At 34.3% G+C, this 26854-nt stretch overlaps 1 protein-coding gene across 4 annotated transcripts in view; it reads left to right on the forward strand.

Moving 5' to 3' along the window:
- LOC123559706 (dual 3',5'-cyclic-AMP and -GMP phosphodiesterase 11A-like) overlaps nt 1-25448 on the forward strand; it is a 171718-nt gene extending 146270 nt beyond the window's left edge. For 2 of the 4 annotated variants that reach the window (XM_053552436.1, XM_053552437.1), the window contains 15 exons: nt 3951-4037; nt 4999-5113; nt 10490-10565; nt 13178-13245; nt 13950-14042; nt 15211-15261; nt 15984-16130; nt 16403-16510; nt 17907-18016; nt 18497-18587; nt 19905-20005; nt 20337-20478; nt 21246-21320; nt 22347-22430; nt 23473-25448. In XM_053552436.1, coding sequence (XP_053408411.1) covers nt 3951-4037; nt 4999-5113; nt 10490-10565; nt 13178-13245; nt 13950-14042; nt 15211-15261; nt 15984-16130; nt 16403-16510; nt 17907-18016; nt 18497-18587; nt 19905-20005; nt 20337-20478; nt 21246-21320; nt 22347-22430; nt 23473-23601 — 1477 coding nt within the window. In that variant the 3' untranslated portion in view covers nt 23602-25448. Of the gene's footprint in view, nt 1-3950; nt 4038-4998; nt 5114-10489; nt 10566-13177; nt 13246-13949; nt 14043-15210; nt 15262-15983; nt 16131-16402; nt 16511-17906; nt 18017-18496; nt 18588-19904; nt 20006-20336; nt 20479-21245; nt 21321-22346; nt 22431-23472 lie in introns of those variants that run through there. The other 2 variants (XM_053552438.1, XR_008372660.1) reach the window with 2 other exon arrangements.
- Nucleotides 25449-26854: the final 1406 nt, after the last annotated feature.

The following is a 26854-nucleotide window of genomic DNA, read 5'->3' on the forward strand; positions in this document are numbered from 1 at the left end:
CCTTACTTTACCTGCAGCACATCCTTATACAGTTTCACATTTGCAAATACATCAGTTCGTAATGATAATAAAATATATGCTTCAATATATGGGATTTTGTGGGACAATTGAAAAGGACAATTTATTGGTATTTATTAAGGAAGTGGACCCATAATGACAATTTTCATTTCTATTTTGAGGGCCTGGAAGTAGCCACATTTATAACCTCCGTAAATGGTGTAATAGAGGTCGGGGAGCCATCCATCTATTAACCTTTTAATGCAGTGTTGTATTGTAGTATAATGAATTTCAGCAAAATACATGTTCATATACAAACACAAAAATGCACATACATAATTTTAGTTCATTTAATATAATATAATAATATGGGTACTTCTCATACGATAGGTATTTTCAAAAATTGACCTTTGACAATTGACTTTTTTTCATAAAAACCAAACAGTACAAAGCTACCGAGCACAATAAAAAATGTTAAGAAAAGTCGACAGTTGGCAAATTCCGGATTCCCCATGTACAACTGTCCAGCTTTTACGGAGAACTTTTTTCCCCGTTGAACTACCACAGTGAGTAAGAATCAATCCTTAAAATATCGTGTTAACGACGCCTGACTCCTGTTAACGAAATGCGCAAAACAAAAAACTGAAGCGGTTTTGTTCAAAATATCTCTTTTTAAGGAAAAATCATAGTAAATTAATTTGTAGAAAAAAAAATGCTAATTATGTTGTTTATCACGATTACCTGTTTGAGTTTTAATTATCCATTTTGGATCCGCGGCCAAGTCTACTAAAATAACAAATCGTAGCAAAAATGGACAGATATGGATTTATAGAGAGACCGCCATTTTGATGAACCAGATTCAATCCAAAGAAACGGGCGAAATTAAACGTGTGTTCAAATACAAAATAACGATCAAAACACAAGCATCTACGTAATACATTGGAAGATTCTATCACCAACAAAGAGCTGCATCAATTCTTCAGCCAACAACTTTATATGGAAGAAATGACAGATATTCCATATTTCGATTAAATCGTTCATGTTTTTATTTGAACTGTCCATATGATGTGAGCCAATTTTCTTATTTTATCAGTAATATGACTTGACTTTTTGATGTTTTACGCTTGTTATTTCTGGTGATATGAGTAATTTCTGTACAATCTACTAAAGCGGCTCTTTTTAATAAAGAAACGTATCTTTAGACTCTTCAGTCATCAGTGAATATTTCTGTATGCATCCTGTATGCAAAACTTTTAACACTTTTAACAGTGACCTTCTACCGTACTGTCTGGTACTCTGTGAGAAGTATTGGCTTGGTAACGTGGCAGTATGCTGCTCCCTCATTAAGTTATAAATCCCGACATCTATAACCTCCCGACGTGTTTAAATATTATTAAAACACGCTTTTGCTGTAAATTATATCTTATTTGCCTAATAAAAACATATAACCATAAGAAAATTGTCATTACGGGTCCAATACATTTACTGGCTTTAACATTCGGAAGTTCTAGTGGAAGTGTAGAATATAGTTAAATATGTGGGTTTTGTGTAATAAAGTACGTTATTTTTTTGAGTTTGTCAATTTGTACTTGGTACCGAATTTGGTACTCTCTCACACTTGCTATTCTCAATGTATTGATGGCGTAATATATAAATGTGAGTATGCTGGACAAACTAAGCTTGTCTTTTGCCATAATTCTTAACATCCAAACTTTCAGATTCATTTTTTCATGGCGACTTTAACAAAAGAATAAAGTATATGGTTTTCAATGGCAAATTTGCAATTAAAGCAAAAGATACATCGAGGGTTCACACATTCAGTACAACCGAAATATTTTGTATATTATGTTTGACACTAGGTTACATAAAATGTTCATGTGATTAAATTAAATGATTTTTTTATATACCGACACCTGGTCTCCGTTGAATTCTGATCTCAGGTTCGGCGGTTAGGCCAGCATCCACCAGTATATCTTAACTTTGTGTAATAAGAGTTTTTGTTTGTTTCAAGTAAGCTGTATTAGGCCAAAGAGTCTTTTCCCAGGGCCTCGACATCTGCATTTTATGCAAATATTTTATATCATATGTATGTGTATATTAACATTTATGTTAAGCTGTGACCAATTTCTGCCAAACATTAATCAAAACGAAATAAGATATTAATTGCTATTAATAGTACTTTGTTAATAGTAAATATAATGTAATCATAAAATTGTCCTGAGTTGTTCTTTTACAGTATTATTATTGTTCTGTGCTAAGCTATCTTCAGTAATTGGTATATTATGTTTGAGACTAGGTAACATAAAAATGTTCATGTGATAAAATTAAATGTTTTAACATGTGCATTTCAAACATTTTATTCTTATTTTTCCAATTTTAGCGGGTTTTCGCATGAAAAGGGGTCAAGAGACACTATTACAATCGTGGAATGTAGTTTTTATAAATAGGACACTTTTCGTGCTTGTGTTCTCGTGTTTGCTAGTTGTTTGCTTGGAAAACGAACGTAGGGTGTTTATTCTGCGGACCGATTTCTGAAAAATACGGTAATATGGGAGTGACTTGCATTTCGCTGCATAATATTCATTTCCCCTATTTCGTTTTTCCTTTTCGCGTTTAAGCGAATGTATGGATGACTTGTAGTTATGACTGACCTAGAACTATAACAAAATAAATCAGAACTGATTGAGTTTGATATGATACAAAGTGTATTATTGAAACGCACATTCATATGCGAAGTCACTAAAGACTGTAAAGTTTACAGCCAAATGCAAAATACATACGTTCGGTAACTGCCAGTTAACGGACTAGAAGATATGCTGTAGGGAATAATCTGATTATCGTTTTTCCAGGCCATACAAAATAATCATTGGCTACCAAAAACCTGGTAGTGTATGCAAAGCCACGTCTTCAAGTACATTAAAATGTTCGAATTTGATCGGAGAATGATCTATTGATTTTTTTCCGAAGTTTTTTTCACCTATGTCATGAGAGATGTAGAGAGACTAAAATTAATTAATATTTTGCAACACTTCATTCTTGTCAACATATTTCAGGTGCTGATTTTCGAAGCTGTAAAATATACTCTCTGAATCGTTTTATATAAATTTTTGTATATTACAGGTTTAGTTATCATTGTGCTTCTTTATTATTAATATAAAGGTAAGGTCTGATATTTGCAAAAACGTTACTTATTAAATGATGAAAGACGACAAGCGTCATAATGTAAAAATACTTTGTTTAAACATATTTATTCCCAACAATATACATCATTGTATTCATATACTAACATTAAAGTAGCATGCCTCCAGATTTGGCTAAAATAATCTTTCTTTCAAATTGAAGTCTTATTATGAACATTAGAATATGAATTTTTGTTTCTAAAATATCTTAAAAGTTCCAAATTAAGAAAATAAGATGACCGCGTCGGGAAACGAACCCCTGACCGCCGCGGCAATAAAGACATTTTCCCGTCCTCGTAACTAACAGCCCTATAGCTTAAGTAGTGAATAATGACTTCAAAATATAGATATTTATAATCGAGACAGTTTACATGGAGTAAAAGCGTGACAAACGCTTTTCGATTTAGTAAAAACAGCAAATTCTCATGTGTTTCCGTAACATAAAGTTTGTCAGTAATTAAGTATTAAAGCCTTCTTAAGAAATATAGCATTTATTTCAAGATATCTAAACAAATATTTTTGTTGTCGAACGATCTGGAGGCATGCTGCTTTAAAAGAACCGTTGATGGAAAGGATTTGAACGAAAGACAAGTCTTATAGAGTTCTTCTCCATAAATAATAATACTTCCACGAAGGGAAGGGGTTAGGTGGCGGTCCAGATTACAATAAAAAGCTGTTGCATTTATTCTATGAACATCAATGCAAACTAAAAACAGGCTTTTGAGGTTACATAGTGAATTTGCCATTGAAAAGTGCTGATGTTTCTGTTTCAAGACGAAGACAACAATTTTCCCGAGCTAAACTGGAAACAGGATCGCCACGAAACCGTTCTCACAGCGCCCCCTGTTGTACATACCCAAGGTAGGCTGTTGTTGTGCTAGATAGTGACCAAAATTATCAGATTACATTTCACATAATTTAAGCCAATGGTCTATCACGGTTCATAATACAGGCTTCGAAATTCGACCAGTCAGTGTAGTTTGTTTCGGCACTATGTCGAACCTGTCTGAATGTTATGAATGAATCAGCCCTATGTCAATGAAATGTTTAGAAAACTGTTTATGATCAACTGCAGTTAGCAGGAAAAGGCATTGAATCATATCATATGTAAACGTGCTTGCATATTGAGCAATTGGTCTTACCTGTTCTATATTTTATATTTCTAAATCAGCCTGTTATTTTTCTGCACTATTCTATCTGCAAACATGTTTTGTACCAAGTTCTGTATATATGTTTGTCTTTTATGATGTATGGTGTGTTTATGTGTGTTGCTAATTTTGTTGTGTACATGCCATTCTGTTTAATGTCCATTCGTATAGGTGAAAGTCGTTTTTGATCATTAATCACTCTTAATATATATGAAATTGCAAACAAATTTTAACATTTGTTCATGGTGTTTTTGTTTTTATTCATGATTGTTTTTACAAAGGATTTTACGTATTGCATAAATGCACAGTTGCACAACTTTCTTAGCTTTTTTTGCACCGATGTTTGCATTTTGCGTGGAGATGGTTGGCAAAAAGGCCGTTAACAAGTGTGTGTTTTCTTTTCTTAATTGATTTTGGTCGTCGATTCTAGGTCTTAATGGTCTTAATAACCATTTTCATTCCATAACAGCGTCAGTGCTGTTTAAGTAATATTGTATTTTTTATTAATTTTTTCGTTAAAGATATAATGCATCATTTTATTTGTATTTTCCACATTACGAAGTACCACATGGCTATTTCTCTTGAAATGTAAAATGTACAAAACCTAAATATTTGGTTGTATGATAAGGACACGGGAAATCATTTTTATTGCAATCATTTCTTCTTACCATCAGTCAAGACCCGTGTGCTGATCTGCAGTTAGGTAACAAGATAGCTGAACTGGTGTTGAAAACTGAAGAAACAATAAACATTTCCGATGCTCATTCCGACCCAAGATTCGACAGAGAGGTAAGTTCTGAAAATTTTACAGTAAAACCAGTGTAAAGATAGACCACTTTAAACCAAAACTATTCTCTAGCTGTTTCATCATAACCTCCAAAAAAGACCAAATTTTTATTTTGCGCGATGAGGTAACTATATACAGGTTTGATTGCTATACGAACTATTGTTTTGATGTTCTAGGTTGCACGTGCGTTGCGTGATATGATTAAGAATTTAAGTGAAGTTATCTTAACCGTTATACATATCTTCATTCTTCAGCTTTCTGATACCCATAGAGACTTGCCAGTTTTTAAAATACATTCCGTTGATTCAATGTAAAAGACTTTGGGCATTGTATGCATTATTTGTCACTGTCATATTCCCACATAAATATAATTGTGAGATGGTCAAAAGCAGTGTATTTGCCGATTTGACTGACAAGATCTTCAAAAAGGTAAACCAAACAATATAAATCCCACTTGAAATGTCACACTTGTGGCTCCCTGTAATTAACAGCATTTATGATACATGTAACCTTTCTCCTCAGAGAATGATACGTGCCGATTCGACAGGCTTGATGCTTTTGCATTTAAAGTGTATTCAAGTTCTAGCCTGATAACGCATTTTCCTTCTTCTGTGACATTTATTTGTGGTATATAATAAATCCCACGTGAAATGTCACACTTGTTGCTCTCTGTAACTAACAGCATGTATGATACAGGTCGATTATTCTCCTCGGGTCTTGGAAACTTAATTCTTTTATTGCCTTATTAATCAAGCTAAGCTGATTTTCTACATAGATATAAGAAACTTGAAACTTTCAACTTGTATTAAATATGATAACATCATTGGCAGGTCAGATATGCGGAGTGATTTGCTAACAAAACAACCCCAATCTAATTAGTTCAGTTTCATCCTGCTGTTCATTAATCAACTGTGCTGTTGTCAATAATAATTAACCTTTAGCCTGCTAGTGGCATATGATTTTGCCTTTGCGACCAGTGCAGACAAAGATCAGCCTGCACTTCCGCGCAAGCTGATCATGGTCTGCACTGTTTTGCTATTCAGTCAGTAAATTTTCAGTTAACACCCCTTCCAATAATAAATGGTACTGCCCAAATTGAATGCTGGACCAGTCCACTTTACACATTTAGCAGGGTAAGGGTTAACAAGGAAGAAAATGTCATCTTACTGAGTGTATCATTGATCAGTATTTCTTTCCAAAGATAATCTTGTAAGCTAATGATGTAACCCTAATTTGCAATGTAATTCTTTACAAATTTAGGACATTTCTATAACGAAGCAATTTGGATAAAAATTTAAAACATTTCTATAATGAAGCAATCTGGATAAAAATAAAGGACATTTCTATAATGAAGCAATCTGGATAAAAACTACACTTTCGAAATGGCGCAGAAAAACAGGTTAATGTTGTATTCTATCTACATTGATATTAACCATTTGAGAAAATCCGTACGATAACGTCTTCATAACTTCAATATAGCATTTCATGGAACTTATCATTTGTTTTGCAGCTTTCTGACTTAATATACAAGAAATTTAATTTCTTAGACAATGATACTGCAACACACGGCAAACTGCAGCATACCATTATATACCACTTTGTGGTGTTTGCAATAGCTTAATAGAATTTGTAAGCGCAAGGTCCTGATAACAAATTTGTCTTATAATTTACATTCACTCATTAACAGCCGTTTCAGAACACCCTGTAATTGGAGTGCTCAGTCTCTGAATCTCCACACATTGCTGCCATTTCATGGCCCTTTAAAAGTAGTGGACCTATAATAATAATTTGCAACTTCGATTTTATTACGCATTTCACGGTTTGTTTTGAAAGTGTGTTAGCTACACTAACGTCCCAAGAATCCCGTATAATGATTTTAGAATTATTTATTTATATTTGATAGATTAAACATCAATTATTTTCTAGACCTTAGACCTTGCATGTCACGGTATAGGACTTGAGTTTTAAACAGGAAGAAAGTATGTAAGCGGCCGGGTAACTCACTCGGTAAAGCATCGGTCCCCGGGTTCGAGTCCTGGTCTGGCTGCACATTTTTCTCACCCTATGGCATTGCAGACAGCATGTAAGCGATCCGTTAGTCTTGCTGCTTAAGCATTTAAATGGTTTTCAAGATCTAACCTTATTGCGCATTTTCATCTTTCTGTGACATTTATTTGCGGTATATAATAACTTATTATCGTATTTTAAGAATATCATTACTTAATATCGTATTTCCAGAATATAATTACTTAATATCGTATTTCTAGTATAAATATGGCCCCTTTATGATTTTATGATTATCCGCTACTCTACGGCGTTTCAGTCAGTAGAATAATGGAATTTGCGGCGTGGTAGCAAATTTAACCCTCTGCATAAAACGCTTGATATCAGTGTAGCGCAATTAAGATCACTCTATATTACAACAGTCCGGGCTTGTAAACATGTGGTTCACTTGTATAAAATAATAGTTATTTTGATCAGCTAGACTAACCATACCTGTATGTTCTTTAGTCCGAATTCTTTCTGTAGATATTCGGATCCCTATTTCTTTCTTAAAGTGTCAATGTTATTCGCATGGAAACCTTCTTCACTGTTTCATATTGATATTTTTAAGGTTTAATTTTATTTTGATAGGCACTTAATTCGAATTATGTTGAAGGAAATATGTTTCCTCCTGGAATTAAAATTTCAAAAAAAATCGTGATATGTTTTCCTGGAATTAAAAATTCCAAAAAGAATTTTTGACATGCTTATCATGATGCATTTTTTTCTCTGGGTTTTAAATGTAAATGTTGTTATTGTGTTACATGTATCATATTAATTCGTTTTCTGTCATTTGGTCGTAGACATTAAAAGCTGTTAGCGAAAATCAAGACATTCTTCCTTTGTTAGCTCACCTGAGCCAAAGGCTCATGATGAGCTTTTGTGACCACTAAATGTCCGTTGTGCGTCCGTCAACATTTTCTAAAAATAGATGCCCACGGGCAACATGTCGAGCCCGCCAGCTGTCAAAAGGACTGGGAGTTGCACATGACACTCTGTCTCATTGAGGCAAACATTTATGCCAAATAAAAAAATGATTGCAAAAAGTTACAATATAAGTTATTTATAGTAACAACAAAGGGAAGTAAATCTTAAAAATAGAATCTCAGTCCACACAAAAATCCTTACCAGTAGAGGAAATGTGGTCTCGATTTTTCCCTACGACCAGTAATAAAAAAGTTACAATATAAGCTATTTATAGTAACAACAAAGGGAAGTAGTTCTAGGTTCTTGCGCATGCCACTCCGTCTCATGATGGTGAACAATTGTGCCAAGTTACATCAAAATCCCTCCATGCATGAAAAAGAAATGCTCCGGACAAAGTCATTCTTGTAGCTGACCTTTGACCTCTAAGTGTGACCTTGACCTTTCAGATAGGAACCTGGGGTTTGCGCATGACACTCTGTCTCACTGAGGTTAACATTCATGCCAAATATAAACAAGATTGCTCCATGCAATCAAAGTTATGGTCCGGACAAACAAATCCCGGACGGACGGACGCACGCACGTACGGACGGACGCACGCACGCACATACACCGAACAGCCATTTGGACAACTATGTCTTCGCTTGGAATAAAGTTCTTTTTACACTACTAAAATATATTTTTACCATGAACAGGGATGAGGGGGCGTACAGGCTTTCCCACGTCTACGACCCTTTGTTCGTCGTTTCCACGAAACTGGAAACTAACGGACAAGGCAAAAGATAGCCGAGCGTCGCAGTACGATAACAGACCGTTGTTGAAACTGTCATGGTAAAAATATATTTTAGTAGTGTAAAAAGAACTTTATTCCAATGGATTACACATACTAAATGAACAGCTTCAAAGATATGTCTTCGCTTCCGCAAGCGGGCTCGACAAAATTCTTCTTCTTGTAAACCACTGGACAGAATTACACCAAACTTCACAGGAATGATTCTTGGGTGGCCCCCTTTCAAAATTGTTCAAAGAATTGAATTCCATGCAGAACTCTGGTTACCATGGCAACCGAAAAAAGAAACACTTTAAGAATCTTCTTGTCCAAAACCGCAAGGCATAGAGCCTTGATATTTGGCATGTGACATCATCTAATGGTCCTCTATGAAGATTCTTCAAATGTGCCCCTGGGGTGAAATCTTCTTGCTGAAACCACAAGACCTAGGCCTTTGATATTTGGTATGTTGCATAGCCTAGTATTCCTCTACCAAAATTATACAAATTATGCCCCTTGGGTGAAAAGAGGCCCTGCCCTAGTGGTCCAAAGTTTAAAATAGACTTATATGGGGAAAAAAACTGTTGTCTGAAAGTTCAAGGCGGCCTAGGCCTTTGATATTTGGTATGTAGCATTATCTAGTGGATCTCTAACAAAATTGTTCAAATTATGCCCCTTGGGTGAAAAAGAGGCCCTACCCTGGTGGTCACTTGATAGAGTTATATAGAAAAAATACTTCAAAAATTATCTGATCATATCTCCTAGACTGTTTAATTATAATTACCTGATTACCCCAAGTGACCAAGTGATTAGGGGTCACCTGACTGTGGCCTTGACCTACAGACCTACTTTCTTGTTTTTTAAGGGACAGCCTTGAAATTTGAATGACATGTACAGTTTTGCAGACCGATCTTAAAACTGACTTTCAGTGACCATTAATGTGACCTATCGACCTACTTTCTTAATATTTTAGCATCAGTTTGACATTTGAAACATGTAGCTCATATTACTCAGGTGATCGATCCAGGGTCATCATGACCCTCTTTAATTTGAGTGGTTATCATGTTTTGGAGTACAATTCGTGAATATGTTTACTTTGTTATGTGTGGACTGAGAAATCATACTCTCCAAATAGGGAGCCACCGTGGCCGAGTGGTTAAGGTCGCTGACTTCGATTTACTTGCCCTTCACCGACGTGGGTACGAGCCTCACTTTATATGAGGAAGCCATCCAGTCGGTGGTTCTACCCAGGTTCCCGCTTGTGACGAAATAATGCACCGTGGGCATCTAGGGTCTTTCTCCACCATCAAAGCTTTAAAGTCGCCATCTGACATATAATTTTGTCGGTGCGACGTCAAACCCAACAGAAAAAAAAACACAAACTCCAAATAATAAAATATATGAAATGTTTACAAGAACATCCTAAGGATTAAGAATGTTTTCGTGCAATTACGCTAATTTTTAATCAGTGCAATTATGTTTTGCGCTTCAACATAGAAATTCTTTGCCGATGCATATTAATATGCTTTTTTGTGCCAGTTTTACGGTGCGATCATTGTATGAATTACGCAGTTTGCAAAAAAATGCATACCATTGTCTTTTTTTCTAAATTATTCTTGAATTTTCTTTTCTGTTTATTCAGACAGACACCGTAAGCGGATACCACACCAGATCAATCCTCTGTAAGCCTATTAGGAACCGATATGGACAAATTATTGGTTAGTATGTAGTAAATCATAGGTTGCCCTCTAATAATTTGCAATTAGAGAAATACTCATACGGGACAATCAAACACAACGATAACGCTGGTTTGTAGTAAATCATAGGTTGCCCTCTAATAATTTGCAATTAGAGATATATTCATACGAGACAATCAAACATAACGATAACTCTGGTTTGCAGGCGTTTGGCGTTAATAAAATAGAAGACCAGCGCCATAATTAAATAAAAATAATCTCCAAGGCAGAAATTGTTGATAGAACTATTTGTTTTTGATAGATTTATGCGTCTGCTAAAGGCATATTGGGATGGGATGCTTTGGTTTTATGATTGCAAATTATTGACCATTGGAAAGTGTCTGTCCATTAAATGTCAGCATCAAGATTTTCTGTCGACAGCTTACGTCTGACGTTAGATTATTAATAGTGATAAACAAGAAATATCTTTAAAAATGATGGTCGGCGAATTGTAATAAGGAAAGAAGTTTATGAATTTTTCATCTAACATTCATCTTTCATCTAACATTTTGCAAAACTAAACACCGCACTTTAACAATTTAAATGGTTCTCTTTTAATTTTTCGCAAAGGTTTCGTAGGGTTGCAATTTTGTTTCGTTTATCCTTAGACGAATAATTACAGCAGTAGTTTGATGAAGATTCATGAAGCGGTTCATGAGAAGAGGTCGTTAAACGTGTTTATATTTTTAGCTAAATTGGTCCCTATCCCCATTTATAACAAAATAGCAGGAGACCTTACGATATTGTTATCGAGTTTGATAAAAATCCATTACATTTTAGTGATTAATGCGAAGAAAGGCATATCTACTTTTAGCTATTGTGGTCCCTAATAGGGCCCAAGTTCCTATATAAATAAATTTGGAAAAAGACCTTATAATGATGCTCCAGACCAAGTATGACAAAGATCCACCAAGCTGTTCATGAGACGCTGTATATAAGGGCATTTCTAGTTTTAGCTCTAGCAGCCCCTAAAAGGGTTCAAATGTCCCAGCTGAACAAAGTTGGCTGCGGGCCTAATAAAGATGCTACAAATCAAGTTTGATTAGAATACATGAGAAAAAATCAATTAAAAGTATTTTTTATTTATTATTTTTATTTATTTCTAAAATAGGCCAACTGATCCCGCTTTAACAAATGCATATTCGCTATTCGTGAATCTTTGGACAATAACGTCATAAAAAAAGTGAAGGTCAAGCAGAACATGTAATTGTAACTATTTCAATATTTCTGTTTCATAGGCAAAGTTTGACCGTAGTCATATCATATAGATAACTGTATGCAGCATACCTTCATTTCAGTGTGTAATGAGATTCAGTCATTATATAGCATATATATAATAAAACAGATTTCAACTGAGTTCAATATTTGCATACAATACTAAAGAAAAATATTCATATATAATAAATCAGTTAAATAATTTATAACAAATATATCAAAGCAAACAAGTACTCATTTTAATATGCAGTCTGAATAAGTCACAAAAGCAAGAAACCTTTTCATATACAGACGACAATTTTAACAAGGAAAATCTTTTAAAAAGCACTTCTCTACATAAAAGACTGTTATCACACCCTTATTCATGTGATACGCAGACCGTATTCAGCTCTTTCTTTAATTTGATATATGTTGGTATTTGAACAGGTTTTTATCATACTTATTAAACTTACTTATCATTTTGAGATATATCAATATTCTTGCTAAATATACTGAGCCAAAGTTAGCTTTAAAACTGTGAACAGCGTCGTTTAGGATAAACGCTCTGTCAACATTTCACTCAGCGTAGCACAATCAACAGAGTGAAAGAAATTGAAACTCTCGTCCAATCAGGAAGAGTGTTACATAAATCTTCCATTTTGATAAATTATCTATAATGCGTTATCAAGTAGTTTGATTTGCAAACTGAAGTCACGTGGCATAGGTAACGAAAACGAATTTAGTCGGCGTCGCCGAAAAAACAGACATCATATCTAATCCCCTCCCACTTTGTATTTTAAATTTGTATGTTATGTAATACTAGTTCCCGGTATTTATAGCATATGTCTGAAGAAAATTCGTGCAAGAAGACCCAAGTCGGTAAAACGTGGCCAATGGTTTTCTACAATATTACACAAAGAATATGCAAAGACAAGGTTATCTATCGTCACATGCATATATAAAAGTAAAGTGAGCAGGAGACTATTGTACTGATGACTTTTGCTTCAACGGTTTCGGTAAACAACAGTGACTGAAAAACAAGATATGCTAGAATTGACTCAATCGAGAAAACATCAGCCATAATCTGCTATAGAAAACGATATTTGACATCATATGAACTCATGAAAATATAAAACATATAGTATAATCAACAGTCAAAAAATCAAATTATTATTGTTTGATTTCGTAGTTTTTAAAACTTTTTTAATTTTCAAAGTTTAAGGCGAAATATCTTATTCGCAGATCGGTGTTAGCAAAATCATGAAAAGTACGCATGCATCTTATTTAGATATAAAATCACATAAATATGTTGTATTACAATATAATCATGACTGTCTTTATGCAATGCTTTCATGTTTCGTTCTATTTCTTTAATCTATTATTCTATATACTACTTTCAGGCGTTGCAGAAATCATAAATCGAATAGATGGATTGCCATTTGATGATCATGATGAACAATTATTTGAGGTTTGAGAGTATTTCTTTACCAATCTGAAGGCTGATTTATATATGTTGTTACTTTGAAGACATATCTTACCTATTTTTTCTTTTCTCCTACCATTTTTTTGCGCCTGTAAAATATAGTCTGAAAGAGATATAGAGAATATTGACTATAAATTGCGTTTATAACATTTGCGCATATGTTCTGAGCGGCCTGTATTTTAAACATCGTCGTAAAAGAGATAAACAACCTGTATCTTAATTATTATTTATTTTTTGAATTCAAATTAAATGCACGAATAAACGACCTTAACAAAACTACATGCAAAAGGTAGCATGTGTATAATTTGTATGTTTGTGTCATTCATTAACCTTGAACGTTTATAAGTGTGCGTGTGTGTGTGTGCATGCGTGTGTGCGTGTACTTTACATTATCGCAGTGAGTAGTGAGTAGAACATTATCGTCAAATCATTTTTACATAACGTTTCAACTTGCTTCCAGTCAGCTTTATTAAATTTGAAATATGAAGGGTACTCTGAAGGCAGATTAGAAGTTTGAACAGCGCCTACAATCGTAGTAAATGGGTATGTAATAAAGTGATTAATAGAACAGGTGCACCTGGCAGTGTGATTGACCCTTTTGAAAATAAAGATTGGATACTGCTAACATAGAATTAGAAACTATGTATCTGTACAGTTTATTCGAGGTTTTGAAGTGTTTCTATTTTCAGGCGTTCACAATATTTTGTGGCTTGGGGATCAACAATGCTCAACTATACGAAGAAGTTGCAATATCTGCTGCGAAACAAACTGTGGCTCTCGAGGTAATGCTTTTTCTATCGTCGTTTTCTCTTAGTAATGAGCAATACGAAGCCGAGCGGCAAGGTTCATATGATTTCTAAAACGCCCCTACTACTAAAGTTAATTATGATGAGAACAATCTCAATTTCAATTATAAATTTTTACACGAATGAACGGAGAATTTCCTATAAATCATTTAATTAAGGCATGTGTCGTAGTTTAGTGAGTAAACATTACTCATTTAAGTGCCACATCAAAAGAATAGGATGAAGTACTACATAATAGAAAAGCAAATTTCATGAAAGCCTTCAGACCGAAAGAAAATACATCAAAAACAAATCAGCAAAATGCAGTAGGAGAAAAACACTAACACAAACCTAGAACAAGACCTATTTGAAATATCTTCACTGCAAATCTAGGAACAAGGCCCAACAATGGAAGATCAAAAGCAAAACAAAAAATCTCCAAAAATGCATATCGAGGAGAAAACAATAGAAGGCAAATTACACAATGCATATTAAGAATAAAAATAAAAACACATTCCCAAAATGCAAATGGGGAGTAACAGGCACAAACACAACCCTACAATGCAAACCGAGAGTAAGAACTACACTAAACAAGGTTAAGATCCAAAATGCAGATAGAGAACAATCGGAAAAAAAAAACAGAAATGGACAAATGCAGAGAAGAAACAAAACTGAACAAAAATCTAAACCCAAACCAAACAACAACAAAAATACACGCATACCTTTCAAATTGAGAAAGAAACGCTGAAAGGATAAAACTAACTTGAGAACAAGAACTAAACAAAATGCCAAAATCGAATATCGAAAACTATCGCAACAAAATCTGTGCACATCAAGACAGGGACAACGCTAACAACACGCCAAAAAGCCAATAAAAAACAAACAAACAAAACAATAAACAAATGAACCAAGTACGAAATCAGTGTAGTCGCTGTTTAGTATTTTGGACAATGTTATTGGTAATTCTGCAACTTTGATTTTTTTTTGTATTTCAAAAACACTGTTCGAAAGAAAATACAATAAGATTAAATTAAGTAAAAGGGTACCAAGGAAATAAACCAATAAACGCATGACAAAGTAAGATGCTAATACGTTGAATATAATATTTGATTAAACAGTAACTTGTAATTAGATTTAAAAGCAGAAGTTTTGTATTCTATTTAAGGTTTTGTCATACCATGCTGGTGTCGAATGCGAAGAAGTGGAAAAGATCAAGGTATAAGTTAATTTATTGGGAGACGGGCTGTGTTTATTCTATTTCCTTATCATTTTAAACATTGAGGTTTCCGTGATACAAATGACACCAACTGTGCCAATAGAAAATATTGAAATACAAACATTGTATATTCTCCATGTAGATTATGCCAGTTAATTTATTTATAGAAAATATGTACACAGTTTATCAAGGAACTGATTTCTAAGAATTGAAAAAGCATTTGAAAGGTACTAAGTGAGATCATAATTTTCTTGACCATTGAAAATTAAGCTATAAGTAAAACGGTCACCAATGTGTATGATTTTTCTTGAAAACAGTGAGTAGAACAGAATTTGCTAATTACAGAGCGATATTTACTACATAATTGAGCCACGCCATGAGAAAATCAACATAGTGGCTTTGCGACCAGCGCAGTCTGGACAGGATCCATGCTGTTCGCTTTCAAAGCCTATTGCAATTAAAGAAACCGTTAGCGAACAGCATGGATCCTGACCATACTGCGCGAATGCGCAGGCTAGTCTGGATCCATGCTGGCCACAAAGCCACTATGTTGGTTTTCTCATGGCGCGGCTCATTTTCATGACCTCTTTTGTAACATTAAATTCGGTTGAAATAATGTCTGACATCGTATTGGACTTCTTCTCCCTTTTATTTGATACCAAGGAATGTTGCCACCTTTCGTGGCTTTCTAAAAGACAATGGTTTGAATATTCTTTTTTCAGGGTCAGCATATTCCACCGGCTCCGGAATGGCGTTTGAATGAGCTGACGTTTAATGACTTTTCCCTTAACAATGACGACATGGTTATGGCTGGAATTCGAATGTTTAAGGACCTCGGACTTACAAAGTCATGTAGAATAGAAATCGGTGTATGTTCATGGACTGAGTATTTATTTTATCTTAAAAATTCAACTTGAAAAACATTCTACAGCTTGAATCGCTAAACTCTTTATGAAAATTTTCTTATTCAGTATCCTCAGCTAGACATTTTCATATGTTCTCCGGATATTCGAGCTATTTTATCCCTTGGTTTTATTGGGCAAAAATTGATTTTGGTAATACTGATTTTTGTTTATTTTTAAGTGTTATATAAGCATGTAAACTAATTATTATCATCATAAATGTAAATGCTGCTTTTCAGACATTATGCAAATTTCTTTTGACGGTGAAGAAAAATTATAGAAATGTGGCCTACCATAACTGGAGACATGCCTTCAACGTCTGTCAGCTAATGTTTGCCACTATGCTGGTAAGTATAAAATAGTTTTAATCATTAGAATGGAAATTTTTATGAAAATAGCTAAAAAGGTAGGAAATATTTGAGCCGTGCCATGGGAAAACCAACATAGTGAGTTTGCGACCAGCATGGATCCAGACCAGCCTGCGCATCCCCGCAGTCTAGTCAGGATCCATGCTGTTCGCTTTCAAAGCCTATTTCAGTTAGAGAAACTGTTAGCGAACAGCATGGATCCTGACCAGACTGCGCGGATGCGCGCATTCGTATAGTTAAATGTTATAAATTTAATTCTAACACTTTCAAGATTTTCTTTTGATTATAAACAAAGAATTTGAACGTGTATTGGCTTGTCGATTAGAACACGTTTCGCAAAATGACCTACTTTTGACTATTCCGCCTAATAAGGATTCCAGATTAGTAACCCTTCCTGGTTTAATTCGTACGTGTTGGAAAAGAAATAGATTTTAGTTTTGCATGCTTTGTTGGCAAATAAAACACGAGTTCAGATGCGCATCATTCTAATCACGAAAGCCTGAGTGATTAATTACGATGCAACTGAACGACAAAATATGTTTTATTTGCCAACAAAGCACGCATAATTAAAATCTATTTCGGCGTGAATAATTATTTACGACGCATCTGAACGAAAAAAAAACGTGTTTTATTGCCAACAAAGCACGCACTCTAAAATCTTAAAATCTATTTCCCAATCAATAAAGGTGTTCAATGTCATTAAAATTACGTTTTACAAAAGTTATTGCAGACATTTTTTTTGTTATAACAAGAAAAGGTATCTCCAAAGCAATCAAGTTAAACTTCACGTATACTTTTGGGTGTGTAATGATTCTTATTAAGCATTTCTAAAGACTTACTTTGTATAGTAAAGTGGTTTTGATTTACTTGTATTATCCAGTCTGAGACAAAGACTGTTCTGCATTCTGCAAGGAAATTACCAATGCTTGACTGAAATCATCATAAAAATTTTATTATAATTTGAAATGATTAGTTCAAATTTGAAACTCAGTGAGACTTGAAATTAAACAATTTTTTTTGGTAATCTGATCAATTATCATTGGTTTCTGTTACCAGAGTATCCATGGATAGCAGCCAGTCGTACTTGAATTTGATTTGTTTTTGAAATACACAAAATCCTCATATTCTGGAATCGCATATTTTCTTGTTTTACCAATATCACCTACGTGAACCAGACTTGTGTCAGACCAACGTGTATTTTTGTCGCTAATTCTTTTTTTACTATATTACCAGTGTTATGTTTCAACGTATCTTTGAAGAATAATAAAAGGATGCTCATAAAGCAAGCAAGACCAGAGTCAAAGTAGTTACTATCATTCATGCCCTTTTTATATTTACAAATTAATGACTATAATATAATGATTGTTTTCATTAGAAGTGCAATCTACGCCGTCTGCTGAACAAGCTCGAGTGTCTTGCGCTAATTGTCGGCTGCTTATGTCATGACCTTGACCACAGAGGTACTAACAACGCTTTTCAAGAAAAGTAAGTAAAGTGACAAAGCAAAAGGGAAGTTTACGTGATCCTCACGCCAAAATTTTCTTGCTGATGCTTGTTGCTATATTTTCCTGTCCTTTGGGATCGTGGAGTACATTCAGTTTTCCTATTATAACATTCCACTGAAGCCGCTACAAAAGGGCCTGGGCGATTTTACACTTTCCATTGCCTCTCATGAACAGACTCGTGTTTGCTTATCTCTAGTTATGATATTACTATGGTACATTTAAATGTATAAGGTCATATTTCTACTGCGTTACTAACGCAAAAGATGACTTTCAGCTATATTTTGAATGATTCATTAAAAAAAATACTGCTTAGATCTAGGTGCAACACAGAATCACGCTGTATTTGATTTTTTTTGTAATATCTACTAAATATGTAAAAGTGCAAGTTTAATCACAGTCCCTTATGGATAGAAGTCAAACTATTATGATATTTCATGTCATTGCCACGTGTTGGTTTCAGGTCAAGTTCAGCATTAGCTCAGCTTTATGGCACAAAGGCAACTCTAGAACATCATCACTTTAATCATGCCATCATGATTATTAACACAGAGGTAATAAATATGTATTATATGTATACATGTATATAAGTTCAAATCCACAGAAAATATTGATTTACCTTATGAATGTGTACGGAATGGTTATCATTTAACGTAATATATTTTATATATCGGAAGAACAAAGATATGCGTCTTTGTCTATGACCTGTTTCGGAAATGAGATTGAACGTGTTTAAAGAAGGTTCCTTTTAGGATCATGTATGACTGCCTGTCTAAAACAGGTTTTTAACTGTTAGACAATTTGGTAGCCTAGTGGTACAGCGCCCGCTTTGAATGTGGGAGATCATACGTTTGTTGCCTGGCCGCGTTGTACTAAAGACATAAAATGGTACTTACTCTAATGGCTTCCTTGCCTGACGCCCAGCACTAAGATAATAGTTTTAGGGTTGGCCAGCCCGGCGTCAGTGTAATGTAATTGGACGAGGTATCACTTCATCTGTCTACGGCATGAGGCAAGCTCTATAAAGCTAGATATCGTGCTCACTGCTGCAAGTAGACACCAACGTTGATTTGTCTGAAAAGACACTAAACCCGAACAAACACATAAATGAAGTCCTTCAACGTTTCTGTTCTATTGTACAGATTTTCATTAATCTCTGTATCAGAAACAAGTTTTTGGTGTTTGCCTAAGGTTGAACTGCAGAACTACAAACATGTCCAAATAATATTAACACCATTCATTCACGGGTTTGAAATTTCGTGGCACTTGATGTTTCATAGCGTTTTACTGTATCATTTATCGAAGACAATATGGTACAAGTTATTTTTAGATAATAGTGTATTGAGTTACAAACAACCATGCGAAGATAGACATATAAAATGACATCGTAAGTAGTGGCGTGGAATGAATGATCTGTAGTTCCTGTATTTATTGTAATATTTAATAATAAATTGATAAAAAAAATATGCTTAATCATTACATTGTATATGAAATATAAAGAATATGACTTCCGTGTTATCATAATTTAATCACGATATATTAGATCACATTATCTTTTTAATATTATAGCAGTTATTAGTTTTCTTTATTCTTAAATGCGTGAGGAAGCCATCCAGCTGGCTTACGGAAGGTCGGTGGTTCTACCCAGGTGCCCGCTCGTGATGAAATTGTGCACGGAGGGGCACCTGGGGTCTTCCTCCACCATTAAAGCTGAAAAGTCGCCATATGACCTAAAATTGTGTCGGTGCGACAATAAACCCAACAAAATAAAATAAAATAAATTATTCTTAAATGTACGATACTGTTTTAACTACATGCATAACTATTGTGCCCTGAATCACATAAATTATATTTATGGTAATATTTTACAGAGTACAAACATTTTCAGCAATCTTTCATCTGAAGAGTATTCAAGTGTGATCAACGTACTGAAACATGCAATACTAGCAACAGATCTCTCATTGCATATACAGTAAGTACAGTTTCTCTTACTCAAACAGTTATTTTACTTCAAAATATTAACCCCCGTACAAGGTACTCGAGATTTTTCAACTGTATAAATTGTCCAAGCCAAACAAACGTTTTTACTGTATTGTTGAAGAGGATAGAAGGAATATGGAAAAACTGTTTTGGTTGTGCTGAAATACTCAACCAATTATATAGCTATGGTTGCTTCGTAATGAATCCGATTTACAAATATAATCAATTTTGTGCAAGAAATGTCATATACTTCCTTGCAAAATTCTTGTTAATTTTTTCTTTATACACCATTTAATTTAGCCATTTACTAATTATATTACCAGAGTACGGGAGAAATGGTTTGCAATGGTTGAGGAAGGAAGAATAGACTGGGATGATAAGGCACTAAGGGAGATCTTCAGGAGTATTCTGATGACAACATGTGATATAGGGGCAATTACTAAACCATGGGACGTATCGAGAAAGGTGCGTAGCTTTCCATTACTAAATTGTGAGACTGTAGAAAAAGGTATGAGAAATTTACATAGCCATGTCACCTATCGAGAAAAAAACAAATAATAGATATTAAGAACTTGTAATAGGGTCTGTGGGACACATCAAGAAAAATACTTGATTAAAAATGAGGCTTTAATAAACCTTGTCGCCTTTCTAGAAAGACAAATACCTGTTTATAAAAGATTAGAACGTGGACACATGAAATCCATTAGACGTCGGGCTACATGGAAACATTTGAACACTGTAAAACTGGTATCCGTTCATCGCCCGTGAATGTAAAAATGTAAATCAAGGTATAAGGATCTTACATGCCTACCTTCCCTACCCAAGGGACAGTGTGAACAAAAACGAGCGTTAGCAAGGTATTTTATCCAAGCTGTCCCGAGGGTTGGGAAAACAGCTGTCTTACACAGGCAGACATGTTAGATCATTTTCCTTGCCTATCATTTTCAAAATAGATCGCGCTGACAAATAGATCTGGGTATTTCCTGGCATTATTTATATAGTTTATGACGTCATAACAGTGCCAGTACTATGTTGCATCACCTAAATGCACGCTATTTTAGACAAGGTTTTTCCCTAGGGAAATACAGGAATATCTATTCCTGGCACGTGCACGGACAACTGTTTACTTTCCCCGCTAGGTAGGCAAGAAATTAGTATTCTTTACTATAGTCTGGTGATTTGTTCCTTGTTAAATTGCTTGAGAATGTTTTTGTAATTTGGTTTATTTCTAGGTAGCTGATCTTGTAATGACAGAGTTCTTTGATCAAGGAGATAAAGAAAAATCGGAATTAAAAATTCAGCCGCAGGTAAGTCAGATTCTGGATACCTCACTTTCAGATCATGTCTGGTAGTGCATAGATGCAGTCTTATGTTTTTTGTTGCTTGTGGTTAGTCACACCCGCACAATAAAGGTCACATAGCGACTTTGAGGAAAGAGGACTGCATGTGTCCTTCAGGGCAATATTGCAGCAGATTGGCGGGACTACGAATCTTTCTCAAGGCAGCTGACTAGCTTACTGTATGAAAGGCGAGTTTGTGACGAATTATTTGATATAATGGAATTTCCGTATGGGTAAATCACTCTGTTTGTCGATGATTTGTTTCTTGCTTTATCCGTCGGCGCCAGACCAGAAAGAAGATGTTATTGCACGTGTTATACACTATCCCTAGGGATGCTATGAGAATCATGGCAAGTGGAAAATACACTAGCCAATTTTAGTCGTTCATTTCTCACCTAAAACGCGCAAGTCGGCAAATGCATTTAACAACGGATAATTTATCTCCATCGTACACCGGTCACATTTTCCCATTGGCTTTTATCGCAGAGACACTGTGCGACCGTGTTTAATGGTTTTTTTTCAACGTTATAGAAAAACTTGCATAAAATTCCCTAGTATATTTCCTGTCTAGACGACAAATCGTGTGCACATGTAGGCGAAGATAGATGATTTGTTCAATATGCATAGTCATCATTCGCAGAACTGCATTTTAGATGAGAAATACGCGATTGAAATTGGATAGTATATTTTCCTATTGGGTTCCATGGTTCTCTGAAGATACCAAGGGGTATGGTTTAAAGTATAATTGAAGTTTTCTTCTTGATCTGGTACCAGTGACCGCATCAAGTCTAGATGATTAATTTCGAATTCTTCCTCTTAATCATATATCATACTAGTCTATAAATCAAATATTAATATTAATATGTCTTAAATTTGGAAAAAAACAAAGAGATTTCCAAACAACAAAAAATGAAGTGTCTCTCGTATTTCCGCAGAAATGATTCCATAATGAACTAACAACAAATAATTAATTCGGTTTAATATATTTATCAGGCTCATATGGACAGAGAAAAACAAGACCAACTTCCGGCACTCCAGCTTGGGTGGATTGATGGTATATGCAGACCTTTATACGAGGTTAGTACTATTACATTATACTTTTAAATTTAAATGCAAATATATTTTCTTCAGTATGTTAAGATCCTTTGTATGTGCGCCAGTGTACGTTTGCATTGTTTTGTTACGCGTCATACTAATAAACAAATGCCATTATTAAAGGGTCATAATGCCTTTGATTAAAATGTGACTGCCACAATCTTTGTTATGAACATAAGATATATTATTTTCTGGTTGAATCCAGTGTTTGATGATTGTCATAGGTTTGAATATATGATTAACATAATAGAAAGTACTATAAAATGCACTGTTTTGATTTTATCCCTTTATGATCTTGACTTCATAATTTCATGTGTAATATTGAGAATAGCGTTTTTCTATCTATTCAATTATGTGTAGTCTCTATTTGGACAGCAGCATTATCTATTTTTAAAATAAAACTAAAAGCCGTATGGAACTTTAAAGGACTATACAAACAGAAAAGGAATAAAAGTGTTTATTCGTAGATGATGTAACATTTAAATATTTAAGTGATGAACAAACATCATTCAATAACAAAAACTGCAGATTATTGGCAAATACCAAATATAGGTAATGACAGCAAAATAATTTCTCATTCGCAGATGGTGGTGAAATGAATCTAAACCGCACCTTACCAGTTTTATAAGTTGCTATAAACAATGGAAACACAGAAATATGAATACTTCTAATTAATATGTATATACACAACATTGACAAGAAATGTTTTCTTCTTAAATATTCATTAATAATATTTCGCTTCAAAGTTGACAAATGTAATATAATACATGCACTTTAAGTTAGTAAGTCTAAAGCAAGGTATAACCTGCTCTTACCAGATGTATTGTTATGCATTTGAATATTTGTGATGCGATCTCAAACAAATGAAAAATGAAAATGAAAAAGTGTTTTGCAATGTGCGTGCCTGTGTAACTCTTTCATTTAGATAGAAATCAATCAGCAGAACCTGTTCAATTTGATTTAATGCCTTATACAAGGTTAGATTGTTTCTATTGTGTGACTTGAATTCTTTCTTTTATTTCAGAGTTGGGTAAAGTTCGACAAATCGTTCAAGCCTATGTTGAATGGCGTGTTATTAAACAGAGCAGAATGGGAATATTTGGATGCTGAAAGACTGAGTAAACAAGGAACTAGTAGGGAATCTGTTGTTTAAAGTCAGCGCTCTCAACAAATCTGCGAACTTATTAACTCTTTGATACCATAGAACCATCTTAGAATGAAATGTGCAAACCAAACATTGCAGGCAAAAATATGCCATCCAAATGATACACACATTGACGGATCACGTACAATTTGCCTTAAAGACAAATTCGAAGAATTTGGAGCTCAAATGACATTTGTCATTTCTAACTTCTAATGCATTAGAAATATAAGCAAACACAAATGGAAAGCCATTTACAGTTTACAGTGTAAGTTAAAAAGTTTTCAAAACATCATTTGCATTAAGTTATTAACTTAAAAGATCATCGTGTCTTTATCAAAAGAATTACCTATAACGCCTAGAAGTTAAGATATAATAGTTGAAAATAATCATTTGACGACATAATCAGAAGCTATTAGTTCAATTTACGAGGGACAACTGGAAAGTATTTAGGCATCCCATGTCCATACATATACATATTAAACATTACTTAAAGCACTTACATTTTATCTACAGAATTTGAAATTAGGTGTTGAGTCATACACTAGTCATGTTTTGCTCGGAAATAAAGTCGGGTTTGAAGCACAGTTTACTGATGGTTTAAAAAGTTTAATAGTTCAAGTTTAATTTTACCGCCCACGATGGTCGCTGTAGTCAGCTGACATCCCATTTGTTAAAATGCATCACAGAGGATTCTCTATACACATTGTAAGCTTAAGCTCGTGTTGTTGTACATCCAGCCGTAGCTATACATGAGATTTTGACAAAGCATCTTAAACTATGTAAATTTATACAAGATTAATACCATCACTTCACAAATGCGCAGAAAAACATCAGGCTAGAAACTGTCCTCATTTTTCTGAAAACAGAATACAAAGGTTGCTGCAACAAATGTATTTTGGAGCTCTTATCAGACGATGAGATTTGTCTGTATTTTTTGAATCCCATGAACTACCTTCGTGCTACATAACAACGCTGTTAAGTAGTCCATTTTTTCAAGAAAGAAATTTTTTAGCTTCCACATACATGTAAACGTTTTACACCTGATTTGAATCCATCCTAATGACTTCTTCTTACCCCCTTGACTGAAAATTATAAGCTGTGGGAAAGGGGGGGGGGGGGGGGGGGGTCGGGGTTGCATCATAATATCAAACAGCTCCAGAAGTCTGCAAAGAAGACTTAAGAGATTGATTAAGAAAGTATGTTTGGGCTCAGGGAGATTGCTTTGAAGAGATAAGATAAAAAAGTTGTACACAAAACAAACGAGAAAGATATAGCACTTGTCTCAAAACTTTCCAAATGCGCCTCATAGTCATTCTTTTCTATATATTCTAATGTTCAGTTTTTTTTTTACTTTGGCAACCAAGGTATTAAATGATGCAAATAAAAATGAATATACAACAGTCATAATTTCACCGAAAGAGAAAGGATGAAAACGAAAAAGATTAACGTCAAATATTTGAAGTTGTCTTTCGTTCTTAAGAGTACTGTACATAGTTGTTGGACGACAAACTTTACATTATAAGCATTATATTGCTGTTCCTGTGGCTTAATGGATTTGGCGTTTCACAGCAAAATCTAGTCTATCAAATATAAAAACTATTTGTATTCTATGAAATTAATGTTAAGATTGGGTGAAGAGCTATATTAGATTACAAATTTTGGAAGGCATAACAACAGCAATCCCTAGTGAGCAACTTGTTATGTAGTTATAAATGAACTTCTGAAAATTTTGAAAATGTGCGGGAGAAATGATTGAAAAGGCATTCAAGTGAGAAATAACTGTTTAATTGACGGTTGTATCATGTCGAAAAGTGTTAATTGTATTCCAATGATAAATTCATTAAAATGTCATAAACATTTTATTCTTGTTTATATTCATTTCTGAATTTATACATGTAGTTGTAATATTCACAAGATATCCCCGTTTTAACGTGCTTTGAAGGTCAAATTTCCCCTTAGACTTACAGAGATCTTCATAAAGATTTTAATTAATATCATACATGGCCTTCAAGCACCGATTTTTGCCTCTTTTTATTAATAATTATGGCCATCAACTATTTTTACATTTATTGAAATGAGGTTACAACAGAACTTCACTTAAGCCAGCTGCAAGCATGAGAGCTGATGCTTATTTAATTATATCTCAAACACTGACTCTATTATGATCGAGTCTGCTTTTGATTTGATTGCTTATGTTCTAATTCCTGAAGATTTTATCACTTATATGAGCTAATGATAAAACGGTGGTGCTATCGTTAAACCATGGTCCCTTGCAAAAGTAGGGTCGTAAGTAATTACGTAAAATATTCCGTTTCGCAGTTTCTTTGATCCGAGTGGTGCGCATTACTTGAACACGTCATAGGTACACCAGGTCACCTGATTCTCTTTGAATCTTATTTATTCTTTACTGCGATGGAAATTAGTAATTATTGTTTTGAATAGTTTGTTTAAAGACTACAAAACATTATTGAACCAAATTTCACAGATGAACTAGAAGCTGCTTGTTTAAACTGTTAGAATCACATATTTAGACTAAGTCTTGAATATAGTGCAAATGAGGCTTTCGTTAACGACATATAATATATGAATGATGGAGATCTGCTGAAAGTAAACACGCTAAATGTACAAGGAAGAGGACCACAACGGCCTTAGAACGTTCGCCCGAGTTGCATCGCTCAAATAAGTCATAGTTATGGTAAGGAGTCATCTGCCCAATGACTTTGACAACATGCATGCAGATTCAGGGGTGATTTTCAAAGTTAGAACCCTTTCTCCAACAGTAGCTGCATTAGACGATTCAATTTGAGATACGTGTCTCCCAAGAGTTATCATTGTTCCATCAAGTTTGGACTTAAATTAAGCGATTCATGGATTTGCTGATCCTATTCTGTCGTTTATTGCGCATGAACACCGAAAAAATACATTTCATTTCTTAAATGGATGCGTAAATGCACAATGTACATTAAAAAGTGCTTTAAAGAAAACAGCCATTCGTTTTGATTTTTCAGTCTTTATTAATAAATTTTGGTATGCAAGAATCTTTCACAGTTAAATGTGTAGACCGAAATATCTGGTTCAAGAATAACTGTTCTTTTTGGTCTTGTTACCGCCTGTACAATTACTTTCCATCCAGATTATTATTCAGATCCCTGCCTACAATCTGTTAATGATGTTTATCTGTGTCTATTAGTGTGTTATCAAGAGATGCTCAATGTTATTGCTAAAGCACATAATATATCAGAAATTTAAATGACCACACAAA

Source organism: Mercenaria mercenaria, chromosome 10 (assembly GCF_021730395.1).
Source record: "Mercenaria mercenaria strain notata chromosome 10, MADL_Memer_1, whole genome shotgun sequence".
Lineage (NCBI taxonomy): Eukaryota > Metazoa > Mollusca > Bivalvia > Venerida > Veneridae > Mercenaria > Mercenaria mercenaria.